At 40.0% G+C, this 13934-nt stretch overlaps 5 protein-coding genes across 6 annotated transcripts; 2 read left to right on the forward strand and 3 right to left on the reverse strand.

Moving 5' to 3' along the window:
• The first annotated feature begins 48 nt into the window (after positions 1 to 48).
• LOC146163984 (charged multivesicular body protein 7-like) lies at positions 49 to 2376 on the forward strand. Of its 2 annotated transcripts, XM_083381733.1 has the most exons (4): positions 49 to 193; positions 316 to 472; positions 582 to 627; positions 705 to 876. In XM_083381733.1, the coding sequence occupies exons 1-4, from the start codon at positions 113 to 115 to the stop codon at positions 724 to 726; spliced, it is 306 nt and encodes a 101-aa protein (XP_083237859.1). In that variant the 5' UTR covers positions 49 to 112; the 3' UTR covers positions 727 to 876. The 2 variants fall into 2 exon arrangements, with proteins under 2 accessions (XP_083237859.1, XP_083237858.1); XM_083381732.1 differs by lacking the exon at positions 49 to 193 and having other exon boundaries at positions 382 to 472; positions 705 to 2376.
• On the forward strand, positions 2317 to 4295 carry LOC146163985 (glycerate kinase-like). The gene is made up of 5 exons (XM_083381731.1): positions 2317 to 2497; positions 2654 to 2819; positions 2888 to 3042; positions 3181 to 3353; positions 3411 to 4295. The coding sequence occupies exons 1-5, from the start codon at positions 2317 to 2319 to the stop codon at positions 4293 to 4295; spliced, it is 1560 nt and encodes a 519-aa protein (XP_083237857.1).
• A 179-nt stretch (positions 4296 to 4474) lies between these two features.
• Positions 4475 to 6131, reverse strand: LOC146163986 (protein AMN1 homolog). The gene is made up of 3 exons (XM_083383185.1): positions 6034 to 6131; positions 5619 to 5821; positions 4475 to 5261 (listed from the first exon to the last, which is right to left on the reverse strand). Exons 2-3 carry the CDS (start codon positions 5815 to 5817, stop codon positions 4675 to 4677), a joined length of 786 nt encoding a protein of 261 aa, XP_083239311.1. The 5' UTR covers positions 5818 to 5821; positions 6034 to 6131; the 3' UTR covers positions 4475 to 4674.
• LOC146163987 (tubulin delta chain-like) lies at positions 5682 to 7410 on the reverse strand. Its single transcript, XM_083383184.1, has 2 exons — positions 6034 to 7410; positions 5682 to 5821 (listed from the first exon to the last, which is right to left on the reverse strand). Exon 1 carries the CDS (start codon positions 7362 to 7364, stop codon positions 6057 to 6059), a length of 1308 nt encoding a protein of 435 aa, XP_083239310.1. The 5' UTR covers positions 7365 to 7410; the 3' UTR covers positions 5682 to 5821; positions 6034 to 6056.
• A 25-nt stretch (positions 7411 to 7435) lies between these two features.
• LOC146163988 (cell division cycle protein 16 homolog) lies at positions 7436 to 13654 on the reverse strand. The gene is made up of 15 exons (XM_083383183.1): positions 13522 to 13654; positions 12954 to 13008; positions 12779 to 12893; positions 12229 to 12376; positions 12076 to 12159; positions 11749 to 11925; positions 11443 to 11576; positions 11237 to 11366; positions 10920 to 11012; positions 10622 to 10725; positions 10397 to 10549; positions 10145 to 10261; positions 9680 to 9824; positions 9115 to 9241; positions 7436 to 8470 (listed from the first exon to the last, which is right to left on the reverse strand). The coding sequence occupies exons 1-15, from the start codon at positions 13576 to 13578 to the stop codon at positions 7890 to 7892; spliced, it is 2220 nt and encodes a 739-aa protein (XP_083239309.1). The 5' UTR covers positions 13579 to 13654; the 3' UTR covers positions 7436 to 7889.
• Positions 13655 to 13934: the final 280 nt, after the last annotated feature.

Below are 13934 nucleotides of genomic sequence, written 5' to 3' on the forward strand. Positions count from 1 at the left end.
GTCATGGTTGAGTCTTTCTCTTATGACATCATTTGTCACCGATTTAAGTCGGCTGCGCTGTTTAGTTTGCTTTGTTGGTAATGAACAAGTACTACATTTAGATACCATTACAATGCAACAAAACTCAACTGAATATGATTGGAGAATCTTAGTGACAAAATCTATTGATATTTATAAATATATTCTTAACCAGGTAAATTCAAACTAGTTGTTTAGTTTTATTGTATTTATAAATATATTTATTATGACAGTTTTCTTAAAACATTCCATGTATACCACTGTGTATAGGTAAACAACATTGAAGTGTGTTTCTAGATTATTTCAGCCTGGAACTCCGGTGATTGGCAGCTGCAAGTTTTAGTTGTTGAATTAGTGTTTTGCATTTGCCTCGTTTTTCTTATTTGTGTTGCATGGAAATACTTTGGGAAGTCGATTGAGGAACTGCTTAGTCAATCCAGTCTGTTTAGTCCAGGTACATCTTTTTTGATTAAAATATTCCAACTATTTATTACAAATACGTTATTTAATGGATTAAATACTTGTGTTAAATAATGCATTTCATACATTGACATTATTAACAGAACACTCATCAGGAGCTTCAAAGCTTGGATTTTGTGGATACACAAGGTGAGCATTTTTAATACAATATCAAAAATAACGCATCACTTTTTATCAAAATTTAGTTGCATATTTTTTAATTTCAGGTTTGAAAAAAAATCAAACTGACATGCCAAAATGGCAACTGAGGGAAAATTCTTGAAGTTACCTCAAGACATTGTTGACTGCTGGAAGGATGATGAAAGAATGGACTTTCTTTTTTCTGCCTTTCCTGCCACAAGTTTAAGCAACCCTACTCACTGGAATACAAAGATGGATTTTTGGACCAACTTGCTAACCGCTGTTATAACATCCTTTACTGGAGTATGTGTAACATTTAATAGTGTTTTGGAGGCTGTACAAAGAGATGGGCGCCAACCTCTTGGTCTAGAAACTGTTTGGCAAAACCTGATAGAACAAAAAACTTTGGTATCATCTTCTGAGTATACAAAAGATCTTAACATGAATAGTACTTGGGTAGGGTGGGGTTTTAATCACCTTTTAAGGAAACCTTCATTGTGGGTAACAGATAAAGTGTTGAGTCCAATAAAAAGTAAACCACATCTTGAAATCTCTTACATCTGTGTTACATCTTTATCGCTAAAATGTGATGAGGTTTTAGGTCTTCTTTATGACACCAATGCAATGTGCAGTTTGGGCAACAACATGTATGTTATTCAATTTGAAACATTCATATCCTTGACCAAAGAGACAATATCTAGCTTTAAATGTCTGGAAGTGATTTTGTCAAAGCTGGAACAGGAAAGGAAGATTAAAATCTTCACAATTGAAACTGTTCCTGATCATCCCGGCAAACAACCATTCTCAAGCAGTGATAGATACATAAAGTTCTGCAAAACGGTGAAACCAGTGTTGCCCGTCAATGAGGTGGATAAAGGTATTGTTCATTTGTCTTGCACCAAAATTCAGATACAAGAAGAAGTAAAAAGCATTTACAGCAAACAAAATGTGCTAGTAAATGACGCCAAACAGAGCCTAAAAAATGGCCAACATGTGTTGGCAAAACATGCCATTCTTCAAAAGCAAATCCTTTCAAAAACATTGGTGAAAAAAGAGCAGTGTCTAAACAAAATTGACCATCTTTTAGAGAACATACATCAAAGCAAAATGGACAAAATGACCCTCGACTCCTTTAAAGCGGGTGTCCATGCACATAATACCTTCAAGAAGGAGTCTGGTCTAACTTTGGAGCAAGTTGAAAACACATTGGATGATGTTGCTGATCTAATAGCAGAAAATGAAGAAATTTCATCTATTATTGCAGCGAAAATTACAGATGACACAGAAGATGAATACACATATGAGAAGGAACTTAAAGATCTTCTCGAAGAAGATAATGAAAACCAACTAAAAGAGATGACTGCAGCGTTAGACAATTTAAATGTAAACAAGGGTGAACTTGGCAGCCCGGTAAAGTCTCCCCAAAAGGCAACTGCTAAGCTAACACCTATGCCCACTGTATAGAGCAGCCTATTTAGCAATTTGTGTAAACATAATTTTTTGCCCTAATTAGGTAATTATTTTCAATTTAATATATTGTTATTACCTGCTTGCGCTTGTACTTATATGTTCTACTCTTTTGCAAGCGTTTTTAGAAAGCTTATTTATGTTAAAAGTGATGTTTTGCTTGCTGGTGAATGTGTAGCTGTTGACATTACTTAAATAGTGTTGTTGCTTTCCAGAACTCTAGGGCATATTATGTTACGTATACCGATTAGCAAACTTAAAGCTACAATTAGACGGATTTCATTAAAGCAAAAATTGAATACAATGATGTTTGAACACGCCAGTTCTATTTTCTTGAAATCAGTTGAAGCTGTGTCTCCAGATAAGCTGTTGAAAAATGCATTAAAACGTCAAGGAAATTTGCTCTCACTTGGTATGAATTAAAGCTCAGCTACGGAGATCCGTGGCCTTTTTTATGTATGCCAGAAACTTAATTGAGCAAATAGAGTAGAAACATTTACAATGCTTTGCCGCAGCATTCTTGAATTTTTTTTTAATCTCAAATGTTGATACAAATATTGATACGCAGGTAATGAAACTCACAAGCTACAAAACAACGTTTACGTTATCGGCTTTGGTAAGGCAGTATGCGGGATGTGCAGAGCTCTTCAGGATTTGATAGGCGATCATATCGCTGGCGGCGTTCTGAGCATACCTGTAGGTTTGCAAGAGGATCTCAAAATAGCAGAAAAAAGGTTTAATTTAAAACACCACTCTGTTTAACTTATTGTGTGCCATCGGTAACAGATTTTGTTTTAATCAGTCGCCTATTACCTGTGGCGAACGGGAAGGTTAGGATATTTGAAGGCGCCGAAAACAACCTGCCTGACGAGGGAGCCGCGATTGCGGCACACGCGGTTCTGAAAGTTTGCACAAATGCAACAGATAACGATCTGGTCATCGCTTTGATATCAGGAGGCAAGTACGAGTTTCGGAGTTGAAATAGCTTAACCGCAGTTGGGTGCGAATTTCGTTTATACGTAAGATAGGGGCTATTACTTTAATTTGTTTATAGACCAGGATCATATTTTTGTATAATAACCATTACCATTAAAGGTGGTTCCTCCTTGTTACCCATGCCGGTACCCCCGATCAGTTTACAAGAGAAATGCAATGTCATTACCATGTTGGCTGCCAAAGGTGCTTCCATACAAGAATTAAACATCGTCCGACAGCAACTGTCAAACGTGAAAGGAGGAAAACTACTTTCGGCAATTGATCCCGCGAAGGTGGTAATATAGTTTTTTTTAAATAGTTTGTTGTATTAATTGACAATTATTTGTCAGACGTGGGGCTTGATCATTTCCGACATCATTGGAGATCCGATAGATTTAATAGCAAGCGGGCCAACGATTTGCATACAGCAAGCTTCGCAAAGCGCGTTGAAAATCTGTCAACGTCACGATATTTTAGAAAAGATGCCGGAGTCTGTTAGAAAAATACTTGCCGACTCGACGAACAGGCCGATCCAAAAAACAATGAGTTCCAACCGAGTGGCAAACCATATCATTGGCAGTAACGTGCAGGCGGTTAACGCAGCCTTGGTTGAGGCAAAGCGGCTGCGGTATAAAAGTATGCTGCTCAGTAGAACATTGCATGGCGAGGCAAAAGATTTAGGCAAATTCTTTGCCGAATTGGGCAGATATGCCAGAGAATATTTGGCGAACGACGAAAGAATTGAAACATCAGCAGAAAGGCTAACCTCCTTAAGCCAAAACGTTAAGGGTTTATCGAAGGCGGAGCTACACAGCGTTATTGGTGCAATATCGGAAAGAAGCAATCTCGACGAAAACTTCACGGGATTTTGCATTATCGGAGGCGGCGAGAGCACAGTAACGCTCAATAAATGCCCTGGCAAAGGGGGCAGAAATCAGGAAATGGTGTTATCTGCAGCAATAGACCTCTACGAAAACAGTCATTTTTCTCAACGATCGACCAACATTGGCAATATTATATTTCTGTCGGCCGGCACAGATGGACAAGACGGCCCTACTCCCGCCGCGGGAGCGGTCATTAGTTCAGAAGGACTTGAGCAATTCGACATAGACCTTGCAAGACGATCTTTATCTAGAAACGATTCGTATTCGTTTTTCGAAAGCAATGGCATCGTTGTGACTGGGCTAACTTCCACCAACGTTATGGATATTCACGTGCTACTGGTACAAAAGTAACAATGTGACGGGTGAAGATACGGGTCAAGTCAGCATATATTAACCTACATTATCCTTGTTAATCACTTTATTATGCCAAACACCTATGCAAAAATTGTCTTACGCAATAAAACTATTATATCCGTTTGTTTGTTTCCCTAAAAACTGTTCTTGTTTAGATAGTACTTTATTTTTTCAGATAGTATTCTGCGTTTATTGTGGAAGCTTAAAAATAACGGCATGGATAGCACGTATCACAAACTTGTTTCTTCAAGAGTGGTTAGATATTTACTAAACGATAAATCATCCCGTAACACACCAACTAGTAAAAATCTACAGAACTACAAAAGCACAGTGAGTAAACTCTAAACCAACAAAAGACGACCATACCATTAGTAAACTAGTAAATGGTCCACGTGACTTGTTTCGCGGCACGCGTGCCGGAGAAGCGCTCGAGCAAGATCTGCGTTTTTTCGGTCATGGCCGGGCATCCGTGGAATATGAGGATCTGCAGGTTGGGGCAGTTGCCCACCGCCGATTCCACAGCGGCGTCGGTCAAACGCTGGCAGCCGTTCATGTGGATCTCCTTCAGGGCGGCGCTGCAGCGACCCGAAGTGGCCAACTCCACCCCTCGGTCGCTCACCGAAGTCGCCGAGAAGTTAAAGTGCGCCAACTGCCGGCAGTTCTCACCTATCTCACGCATGCCCTCGTCGGTTACTAGCTCACAGCCGGAGACGTTAAGCTGCGTCAGGCCCTGGCAGTTTCGCGCCAGTGACGTCACGCTGCGGTCGCACACCCTCGCGCACCTGCGCAGATAGACGGTGCGCAGCCAGTGGCAGCCCGAGGCGAGCTTTTGGACGCCATCTGACGATAAGTCGCGCCGTTGACCCTTGACGTTGTTGAGGTCGATTTTGAGCAGTCGCGGACAGCGTGTCGCGATTAGCGAAAGCGCTTTGTCGTCGATCTCGCATTCGCTCAGGTCGAGTTCTGTAGATAAATATTTACAAGTGCGGATTATAACGTAATATTGTTCAATGGCGTACAACTGCTAAATTACCACTTAGGTAAAACCAATATTAGCCGTGGCAGTACTATTTTTTGTTATTTGGGATTAAAAGATCACGAATGTGTATCGTTATTACAGTCACACTAAATTTGTGATAATTTTCATTAAAGACCACGACTATGTTGTCTCCTAATTCCAGGACATGTTGAAACCAATTTGCCAAAAGTAACACATAATAACAACATCCTGCGGGTGAACTTCTAAAAGTACGAGGGCACATTGTAAACTATATAATCAAGCAAGCATTTGCGAGAACTATGATAAACCTTTCTATCTACCTAAAAGTGAAGAGTCAAGAAATATGGAGAGATTGTCGCCGTTCAGTAGACCGCGTTTGCACAGAAGCTTGACGACCTGAGCCTTTACAGTCTTTGGCAAGGCTTCTAGCTTTTGATTACATAAGGAATGGAAGTTTTCAACTAGGCAGTAGACCGACAGGTTGGACAGCGAATGCACTCTACTTCCGCTCAGGGCCATCGTGCTTTAAAGTATATAGACGTTGTGTGTTAAAATCGTATGCAAACACAATAACTTACGAAACTCAACTCATTTTTTTGCATATTAAAAACGCAAACAAAACATTTGCACTATTTATCACTATTTAGTAAACTCAAACAGGTAAAGATATATACCATGTTTGCACTGCGTTTGTCGCCGGGTAACGTTCGTATTCAACATACCACAAGCACATACTTCTATTCTGGTGTTCGACCAAGTTATGCAATGGTTTTATACGAGTGTATCACGTTTTCCACAGTTGCAAAAGCGTTCACGAAGTCGTCCTCTTCAAGACCGTATTTGAGGTAATGGTGAAGGTAAGCGCGCGAACCGAACATGTCCCAGGCTTTTTCGGTCAAATTGTCGAGTGGCCGTACGCAAGAGGTGCCGTTGCTCAGCAGCGCCATGCATTTTTCGTTTTTCTGAAACGTCCTATTCGTTCGCCAAATTGAGCACCGGTCCCGCGGTGGCATCCAGGCTGGGTAAAGCCGAGGGTCTTTAAATAAATCAAAGTCGGTTTCGGCATTGGCGCCTTGGCCGCGCAGAAATAGCATGCTTGAAATGTATTTCGTCTTAACAGTGCTGTGCGAGAGCTTGGTGTGCCAGTTGAGGCCTTCGTCCATGTGAAAGTCGGTGAGCATCATTTGATAGATGCGCTTGGTCAGGCCGCTCCAGTTGAAAGCGCTGAATGCAACGCTGCCCGGCGCGACGTAAGGTACGCACTTGAGGTCCAGCATCTTGTACTGTGAGTTGCACGCCAGGCTAGCCACTATGTTGTGAAGCGAGTTTCGCGTGCGGGCCACAGAACTCTGTGTGACGGGCACAAGGGCACAGGCCAGCTGGTGCGCAGCCACCCGGTTCATGTCGGCAAACGATACCTGCTTGACGCCCAGTAGCTTCTGGCAGATGTCGTGTAGCTGGTTGTTGTGCAGCAGAACGCTGGCGTCGTTGGCCACGCACATGTGCGACAGCGACAGCACCGCGTTGTAGTTTTGCACCGCCACCTCGCCGCTCGTGTACGGGCAGATCACCGGGTTAAGTACGAGCGCGCGAGGGAAATTGTCCCTTAACATCCCGCCGACGTAGGAACCAAAACCCGATCCGGTTCCACCCGCCAGACTCATCAGCAGCACAAAGCCGCCCAGGTGATCGCATTTTTCTGCCTCTTTTCGTATTAGATTCAGAATCTTGTTTTCGCATCGAGGCGCGTGCACTTTGTACCCGTAAGCCCAGTTGTTTCCCGATCCGCTCTTTTGGACAAACTGCTGCGACTCGGCATAAGCCCACTGCAACCTAGCAGTGGATTGGACGGCGCAATTGACAGCCTTTGGTTCCATATCGATTATCACGGCGCGAGCCTCAGGCTTTCCTTTGCTCGTTTCGTTAAAGAACATCCCAAGTGTTTCGTCGTCCGGTCCGTGATGCGGAGGGTCGCTGGATATCGCTTCATCGTGGAGAGCCGAAAGGAGCTGGTGGCCGACTTGGGTTCCACACTGGCCCAGCTGAAGCGTGATGGCGGCCGCCATACGTCGCCGCAGCGAATTAGCTTCAGTTGTCAGCTGTAGCTTAAACCTATATCTAACCCTATAATGGAAGTAGAGAAGTGATCAATTTCGCGCAGCAGTCGTACGGCAACATTGGACGAACTTATGTATAAATTGTTCACAGAATTTTTCAAACCAATAGATTTCACAGAAAGGCGGCCCATAAAAGTTGTTTTGCTCTGATATAACAGGTAATGTACCCCAATCTTTATCATACTACATTTGTTACATGAATCACCAATCTTTATCCTACTACACTGTTACATGACGCAATGGTACTGTGGTGCAATAAGGTAAAATAGCATTTGGAACACGTACAGATAAGTTGTAAATCATTAATTGGCGAACAGCTTCACTAAACGCAAAAAGTTTCTAAATATAGTTCATTTTAATTGATCAGCTTTCCCAGCATAAGTTTCCATGTGGTGAAATCACATGCAGACAACAGGCGACGCCTCACGGCCTGTGTCGCTTTCCATTGGTTTTCACGCGCGAGGTCTGTTGTTATTAGGTGTCCAAAGACTCGTCCAAGTCCATGTCGTCGTCGCTTATGAATGCGACGTCGCCGCTAAACGAGCGCGCCTTCGAGCTTCCAGCACGACCGGGAACGCTGCTGGAGGAGGCCACCGTCGACCTGCTGGCTCGCAAGTCACTTTCGTGGATGCTCTGTACAGTGGATGACGTGCTGGCGGTCCGTGCGTCACTAGACGAGCCACCGGCGGTGACGCTGCTATCGTCGGCGGTCGTGTCTTGCCAGGCGATTCGCGCGCCCTGGTCGCTTCCGTCGGCTAGAAGGCTAACGTCGCCAGCCGTGAAGCCGCTCGGGAAACTGGTGACCCCGAACACCGGCGTGCTGAGGTTTGGAGCGCCGTCGCCGCTCGCTGACGAGAAGAGCTCGACGCCGGTTCGCTCGGGAGTGGCCAGCGTCAGATCGGGCAGGTTGGCGGCACTGGGCTTCTCGCCTTGCTTGCTGATTGGCGTGTCGCCGCCGTCCGAGAAGAGCCGCTGCATGACCGGTTGCCGTTCCTCGCGGATTCGCGCCGAACGAGTCTTCTTCCAATCCTCGCCGCATTCCATCATCAGGGAATCTAAGCAATAAGCGTTTCAGATGAAAATGCGTGTTCGAGGGCTATATTTGGTGGCGAATTTGATTACTAATTTGTGTACAATGCAGGAATTCACGCAACTGTCACGCAACAGATCTAAACTATCCTGCAGTAGGTAACCCTTAGTAGTACATTTTTATCCTATCGTTTTTGCTAGCTTTTCCACTGCTTTTTCGTTTTTCTTTCTTTTAAAATTTATTTTAAACCGTTAAAATCTGCATATTTTTATCTACGCACTTTTTGTTTCCGATTATTATAACCTTTAATATTGCCACTAAATTTATTTATTTTTGATGGGCAGCTCGACTCGATGACCGAACCGTCCTTTAGCTGTCCTTGTGTTATTCGTTATGTTATTTTGTTTTTTCAATGTTTGCAAAGATCCACAAAATAAATTAAATCTCAATCTCAATCTGTAGACATGAAGGTCCTTGATTCGAGGCGATAGCCCTAACTAATGCAATCCGGTACCAAAAACCTTTTTAATAAAGATTTTAAATCTGTTTACAGCAAATGTCTTGTAGAATTGCGCGTAAGTTACACACACTGATCCTTCGCGTTCCAAAAGCACGTCTAATTAAAAAATAATATTCAAAATATGAGTAGCGAGATTCTTTTTGTATTACCTTCCTTGTCTCCCAAACTTAAGTCGTCCAGTCCGCCGTATACAGGCTTGTCGGTTGCAGCGAACTGATCGACAACAGTGTCAAGCAAGCTGCTGGTAAAAGCGTCGTCTCGTCGCAATCCGAGTGACTAAACAAAGTTTAGTGAGTTAAGTAAACCTATTGATTGGTTGTCAGATTTCAGAAAAGACCGCGAAGCATGTCGGTCCTGATTTTTTGTACTGGTAAAACTAAGCGAACTTCGCATTTCAAAGGTCGTAGTGGTAACGATGGGGACAGCCAAATTTAACTGGGGTTGATTTGTCAATGTCTCACTTGCACGAAAACCTCGAAAGATTGGGGAGGATTGCTTATTTACCGTATCATGGCAGTATGTTATATTCGCCTTCAAAGATTGAGTGCAACTCGTAATTGGTTCTAATAAACTAATATTACAACAACAACCAAGTTGTAACAAAGCAAGAGAAAAAACTTTGCTATAACAAAACTTTATGCGAGCCAAACTGAATAAACTTTGGTTTGTAAATAAGGTGGGAATACTTTGTCGATCGTCAACCACAAATCGCACCTTGTGCAAGTATTCGATTGCCTCCAAATACTCGCCCATGAAGCTGTAAACATAGCCGATCGCGGTGTAAGTGTCAGCCGAATGCGGGACCAGCATCAGGGCTTGTCGATGAAACTCCAGGGACTGAGAGTAGTTGCGTAGCTTCCTGTGATACAAAACAACAACGAACATATAATTGTGCGACAATAAATAAACGTTTTGGCACAGTTGTAGTAATCTTTTTGTCAGAAAACGATTCGCAGTTAAACACACGGAGAAAAAAATAAATGTGAAGAAAAGGATTTTACAGAGGGTTTCTAGCCTTGTTAAGGCTAGTTTTTTTTTATTATTAAACTTGTTTAATCAATAGTTTAATCTTCCACCAAAACGTATTTTTATTGTAGCTGACACTTAAACAATTAATATGTCAGACCAGCTGACCAGATTTATACCACATAAACACTTATTGGGAACCCTTCATCTTACCTATTGACATGACCAAGGTTATTAAGCAGAGGTTCCCACTCTTCAATGGTGACTTCCTGACCTAAACCTTGGATTTGCTCCAAAGCGCTGGTGAAGTAGTTCAATGCTTTTGGGTAGCTACATTCAATTGAATGAAATAGTTTAAAGAGACATTAAATTTAGGACACCCCAAATAGACATTAGACAATGATAGGAGAATATTGCAACCTAGGGTAAAATTTGAAATAAAATATTTAAAAATATGTATATTACTCCTTGTTTGCATATGATGCAACTCCCATTTCATGCAGGACATGAGGATCATCTGGACTAATTTCAAGGGCAGTGGAAAAGAACTTTTCAGCAAGTTTTGTGTTGTTGGTCACACTATACTCCAATCCAATGTACAAAAATGGAAGGTGGCATCTTAAATTACAAAACAAGCAAATAAATCAAAATTATAGTCTACAGCCATAGGTGAAGATGGTTATTGGTTACCCTCGCATGAGCTGTGATGCAGTGAAATATGCTGCCATCGCTTGATCGTGCTCATTTTCTGATGCAAAAGAGTGACCATATGCCAACCAGGCTGGCCCATACATCTAAACAAACAAGATGCAAAGTAAGTTTCATATTCATTTAGGACATTTTTATTGTAAAAAAATACCAAAAAAGGTAATTTCAACTAAAATAGCGGATTTGTACACAATTCGTTTTCAGCACAAAATTTAGTAGCTAGCAACATATGTAGTTTGTTATATACTACACTATGTAAAACACAGCTGAGGCCAAATACCTTATCCAGCAAGGTTGTTTTTAATAAATAACGTCTTGCAAGATCTTGCTTTTTTTGAAGAAAATAGTAACACCCAACAGCATACCAGGAAACCTATACAAAGGCACATTTAAGGTATAACTTTTGGTGCAGTAATAAAATTATCTTTAATAGACAACAATTTTGCTTTAAAATAAATTTTGCTCAACTAACATTTTACCTAAGATAATAAAATTATCTACCTGACAGTGGCACCAAAGTTGCTTTACGGTTCAAAGCTTTACAAGGTAGTCACCTGAACTAGTTGTAACCAAAAAAATGAAGGTAAATTTACAAACCGGTAGCTCTGGATAACGACCAACTAGTTGATGAGCAAGATAGAAAAGCTTGTTCGTTTCTTCAAGTTCCACAAGTAACGCAACATGAAGTGGAAGGCAGGTTGAATGGTAGGGGTCAATCTTCAAGATTCTAATGCAATGTTAGGTAATGAACAATGAATAAAGCTATTATATTAGATTACTAATGCAACATTCCAAATTCCAACCCTGTTGAAATGTTAAAGCTTGTTTGAAACTCGCAGTTGTAGTAATGTCGTTCAGCCAAGCTTGCAGCAACATCCAGATTATCATGTAGGTTCTCAAAATTGCTAGGCACATTAAACTGCCCAGGCTTGTCATACTGAAAACAGAAAGAATGTTAAAGAAAATCCCAAATTAAATAAAATATTGTCTGTCTTCAAATAACAAACTATTGTATTTCTTTATGTGCAATACATTTTAATTTAAAACAATTTTGCCTGTTTTTACCATTTGAAGGATTATAAAATATATATATATACATATATATATACCTTTTTTAATTTTATATTATACAAAAATTGAACCAATTGCTGATCTTCGGCAGTTTTGCACTGCTTATGAAAAGGAAGGGAATCTAGAAGATCTTGCTCTTCATCTGCTCTCAACATGTGATGCCCTACCAAGTGATCAAATGCTTCATAACAGAAAACATCAGCCTTTAAAGCATCCTAGAAATACAAATATAAGTTAAACATCATGGAAAACTGTCTAGTGTTTGTTGAGCATGTCAATATTCAAAGAAACAAATATAGAAGAATGTAATATACTACTATTTAGGCTTTAAAAAGCCCTCAAAGGAAAAAACTGGCAGAAATAACCTTGTAACAATCAGCAGCTATTTCTCTAATTTCCATAGCTTCATAAATGTCTCCTTTCAGCAAGTGAATCGAAGCAACCATGTCCTAAAAAAGCAACAATTGGTCGATTGACAGATAAATTGCTACAGCTAGATTTAAACATTTTAAGCAAACCTTATCTTCAGGAACACCGTCCACCTTTTCAGGGTCTAGTGAAAGCTTTTTTGAAAGATTATTACTGGGATACTTGGTTTGTATGTCAAGTAGATCAAGCGCAACCTGCCAATCTTTACTTGATGTGTAACATTTGGCAGCAAGATATCTGCTCAAATATAAAGAAGTGACTATTTTTCCAGATCACTCTTTTCTGCTTGCACCCATATGCGACTATGCATTGATTTAGTTTAGGGTTAGCGTTTGAGTCCTGGCATTATTAATTAAATCCCTGGAAATACCCATGCATTATCCTTAAATCGATTCAAATTACTTTATTAGCTGTGTGAATAGCGCCAGTAAGTGCTTATATGCTATTTGCCCTGGTCGCTATTTTACGCTTGCTTTAAAAAAAATGTTGATTTAAACTAATTTAGTGTCCGGGTAAATAGCCTCTTTTCAAATATTAATTTATTTATGATTTTGCTTTGCTTTTTTCCAGTTAACACAGTTATTAAATAATATAGATAGCGGACATAATATTCAATACAGAGTTCTTCAACAAATTTACCTGAATGCATACTGCTTCAAATGCAATTTTCGCCTTGTTATTAACAAGGCAGCTCTTTCATATTGTTTTAAATAATACATGCACTGTGCGAGGCAATAAACATCACATTGTTGAACTGAAAATGTAACGCAAGTTATTTTGATTGTTATCAGCTTATAGTATATAAAATACTTACAATGTGACAAAGATGCCACTTTATCTGCCCAAAACAATGCTGATTCATATTGATGCTGTAAATAACACAAATTGTAGGATATGGATAAAAACTACGGCGCTGTCCTAGAATCCTACCACATTTTTGTTCGGGGGGTTATATATGGGTTAGAGTTAGCGTTTGGTTGGGCCAAGTATTATTATTACAAATATTCTCCTAAATTTATGTCTTCCTTGCAATTTTGACAACTTGTTCGTTAATGTAAAAAGAGGTAGGATTTTAGATCAGCACAGAATAGTTTTGTGGTGTTTTTGATCAATGTTTATTCTATGGATTCTTTATGTTATAAACAAGGTAATTTAAAATCAAGTAGAGGCGCAGGTCTAGAATCCTACCACAGCGTACATTGAATTATTAAATTAACGTTAGCGTTGGGTGTAAGTGGGTCAAGTATTATTATATTAAATATTTAATAATAATAATACCTGACCTACCCAAATGCCAACCCGAATAATAATATGCGCTGTGGTAAGATTCTAGACCAGCTCCAAAATTTTAACAATTATTATTTCAAATAAGCGTTTCTTACCTTGTCAATGTACTGTAAAACCAAACCCCTTAACCGTTCTAGTTGGGAATCTGCCATTTTGGAATTTTAAAATAAACAAAAAATGTGTGATATTTAGGTTGTGCTATCAATAAAATTTATATTTCTTCCAAAATTCTGTTTTTAAATGCTTAGGAAGTTGCGCACTTTTACCATAAGCATAACTGTGTGATTTGTTTCTATGACAAACCATATTTTACTCAAGCAAGATCCAAGCTTATTAAGGAAAACAATTATTTATGATGGCTATGAATTACAATAATCTGTTAGATTTTTTTCATATATTTTATTATGTATCAATATTTTATTAACTCAAAAATAATCAACAAAATATTAATAAAGAATAACTTCATTTTAGGGTATTTCCCTGATTTTGCACGTGAGAGTAAAATTCA

Source organism: Ascidiella aspersa, chromosome 2 (genome assembly GCF_963924565.1).
Source record: "Ascidiella aspersa chromosome 2, kaAscAspe10.2, whole genome shotgun sequence".
NCBI classification, from domain to species: domain Eukaryota; kingdom Metazoa; phylum Chordata; class Ascidiacea; order Phlebobranchia; family Ascidiidae; genus Ascidiella; species Ascidiella aspersa.

What these genes read in the sequence shown, in the direction of transcription:
- LOC146163984 (XM_083381732.1), top strand. Translation starts at nt 736, where the DNA reads ATGGCAACTGAGGGAAAATTCTTGAAGTTACCTCAAGACATTGTTGAC.
- LOC146163985 (XM_083381731.1), top strand. Translation starts at nt 2,317, where the DNA reads ATGTTACGTATACCGATTAGCAAACTTAAAGCTACAATTAGACGGATT. An exon ending in AGGAAATTTGCTCTCACTTG is followed by an intron (nt 2,498 to 2,653) that starts GTATGAATTAAA and finishes ATTGATACGCAG; the next exon opens with GTAATGAAACTCACAAGCTA. An exon ending in CGGCAATTGATCCCGCGAAG is followed by an intron (nt 3,354 to 3,410) that starts GTGGTAATATAG and finishes ATTATTTGTCAG; the next exon opens with ACGTGGGGCTTGATCATTTC.
- LOC146163986 (XM_083383185.1), bottom strand. Translation starts at nt 5,817, where the DNA reads ATGGCCCTGAGCGGAAGTAGAGTGCATTCGCTGTCCAACCTGTCGGTC. An exon ending in TCTTGACTCTTCACTTTTAG is followed by an intron (nt 5,262 to 5,618) that starts GTAGATAGAAAG and finishes ATTTATCTACAG; the next exon opens with AACTCGACCTGAGCGAATGC.
- LOC146163987 (XM_083383184.1), bottom strand. Translation starts at nt 7,364, where the DNA reads ATGGCGGCCGCCATCACGCTTCAGCTGGGCCAGTGTGGAACCCAAGTC.
- LOC146163988 (XM_083383183.1), bottom strand. Translation starts at nt 13,578, where the DNA reads ATGGCAGATTCCCAACTAGAACGGTTAAGGGGTTTGGTTTTACAGTAC. An exon ending in TAGCTGCTGATTGTTACAAG is followed by an intron (nt 11,926 to 12,075) that starts GTTATTTCTGCC and finishes TTGTATTTCTAG; the next exon opens with GATGCTTTAAAGGCTGATGT. An exon ending in CAATCGAATACTTGCACAAG is followed by an intron (nt 9,242 to 9,679) that starts GTGCGATTTGTG and finishes AACTTTGTTTAG; the next exon opens with TCACTCGGATTGCGACGAGA.